Consider the following 760-nt stretch of genomic DNA (forward strand, 5'->3'; position numbering starts at 1 on the left):
CAGGAATGCAAAATGATGGCTCTCTGGACTTAATTGCTCGTACTTCTTTTAATCTTCTCAACTTCTCAGGCTTTTTCCTCATATGCAGAAAATGGCTTTTAGGCTGGGGAAGAACGTCAAGAGAGTCCCGCAGGCAGTCAGATCATTCTCCACCCAAACACCCCCCTCAGAGGCAGAGCCAGGTGTAGGATGAGTTTGGAGGAGACTTTATTCTGACGCTGTGTCAGAGCACGTGATACTGTGTGAATTCTTGACCTCTGTGCTTGATCTTACTCTGGTATTCTCAGACCTGCTTGCTTATTTGAAATTTAGCATTTCAGAGTCTGCTAAAGCAGAAGTCGTATATTAACCATAAAACATCCTTGTTGACGATAGAAAATAACAGAGGTTTTCTTTGTGTTTCATTTGTGCCTTTGTAATAGTCAAGTTATTTTGGAACAAAAATTATTCCTATCACAAAACAAGTTATAAAATTTAATCCTAAACCAGTAAAAGCCACATCCTTCAGTAGAATGTTGACTCTGAACAGCATGAGATTTTAATGAGCCAATGAATTTTCTTCTCTTGCCTTGTTTTTAATTATTATTATTATTATTGTTTTTACCCTTACAGACAAGCACTGATTTGGTACAGCCGGTATGTAAATATCCAGAAAATTCTGGATTTTTTTTGTATTTAATGTACATTATATACATGGTGTATTATCTAGAATGAACTTTCTTCCCATGGCATTGCTAGTTATAGATTTAACGTTAAGCCA

At 36.7% G+C, this 760-nt stretch overlaps 1 protein-coding gene across 1 annotated transcript in view; it reads left to right on the plus strand.

Moving 5' to 3' along the window:
- The window catches only part of LOC103608699 (amphiphysin), an 81128-nt gene that overhangs the window by 66005 nt on the left and 14363 nt on the right, over positions 1-760 (plus strand). Inside the window, exon 11 of the mRNA XM_008593101.1 lies at positions 613-636. Coding sequence (XP_008591323.1) covers positions 613-636 — 24 coding nt within the window. The remainder of the gene's footprint in view (positions 1-612; positions 637-760) is intronic.

This window comes from Galeopterus variegatus, unplaced genomic scaffold, assembly GCF_000696425.1.
Source record: "Galeopterus variegatus unplaced genomic scaffold, G_variegatus-3.0.2 Scaffold8706, whole genome shotgun sequence".
Taxonomy (NCBI): Eukaryota; Metazoa; Chordata; class Mammalia; order Dermoptera; family Cynocephalidae; genus Galeopterus; species Galeopterus variegatus.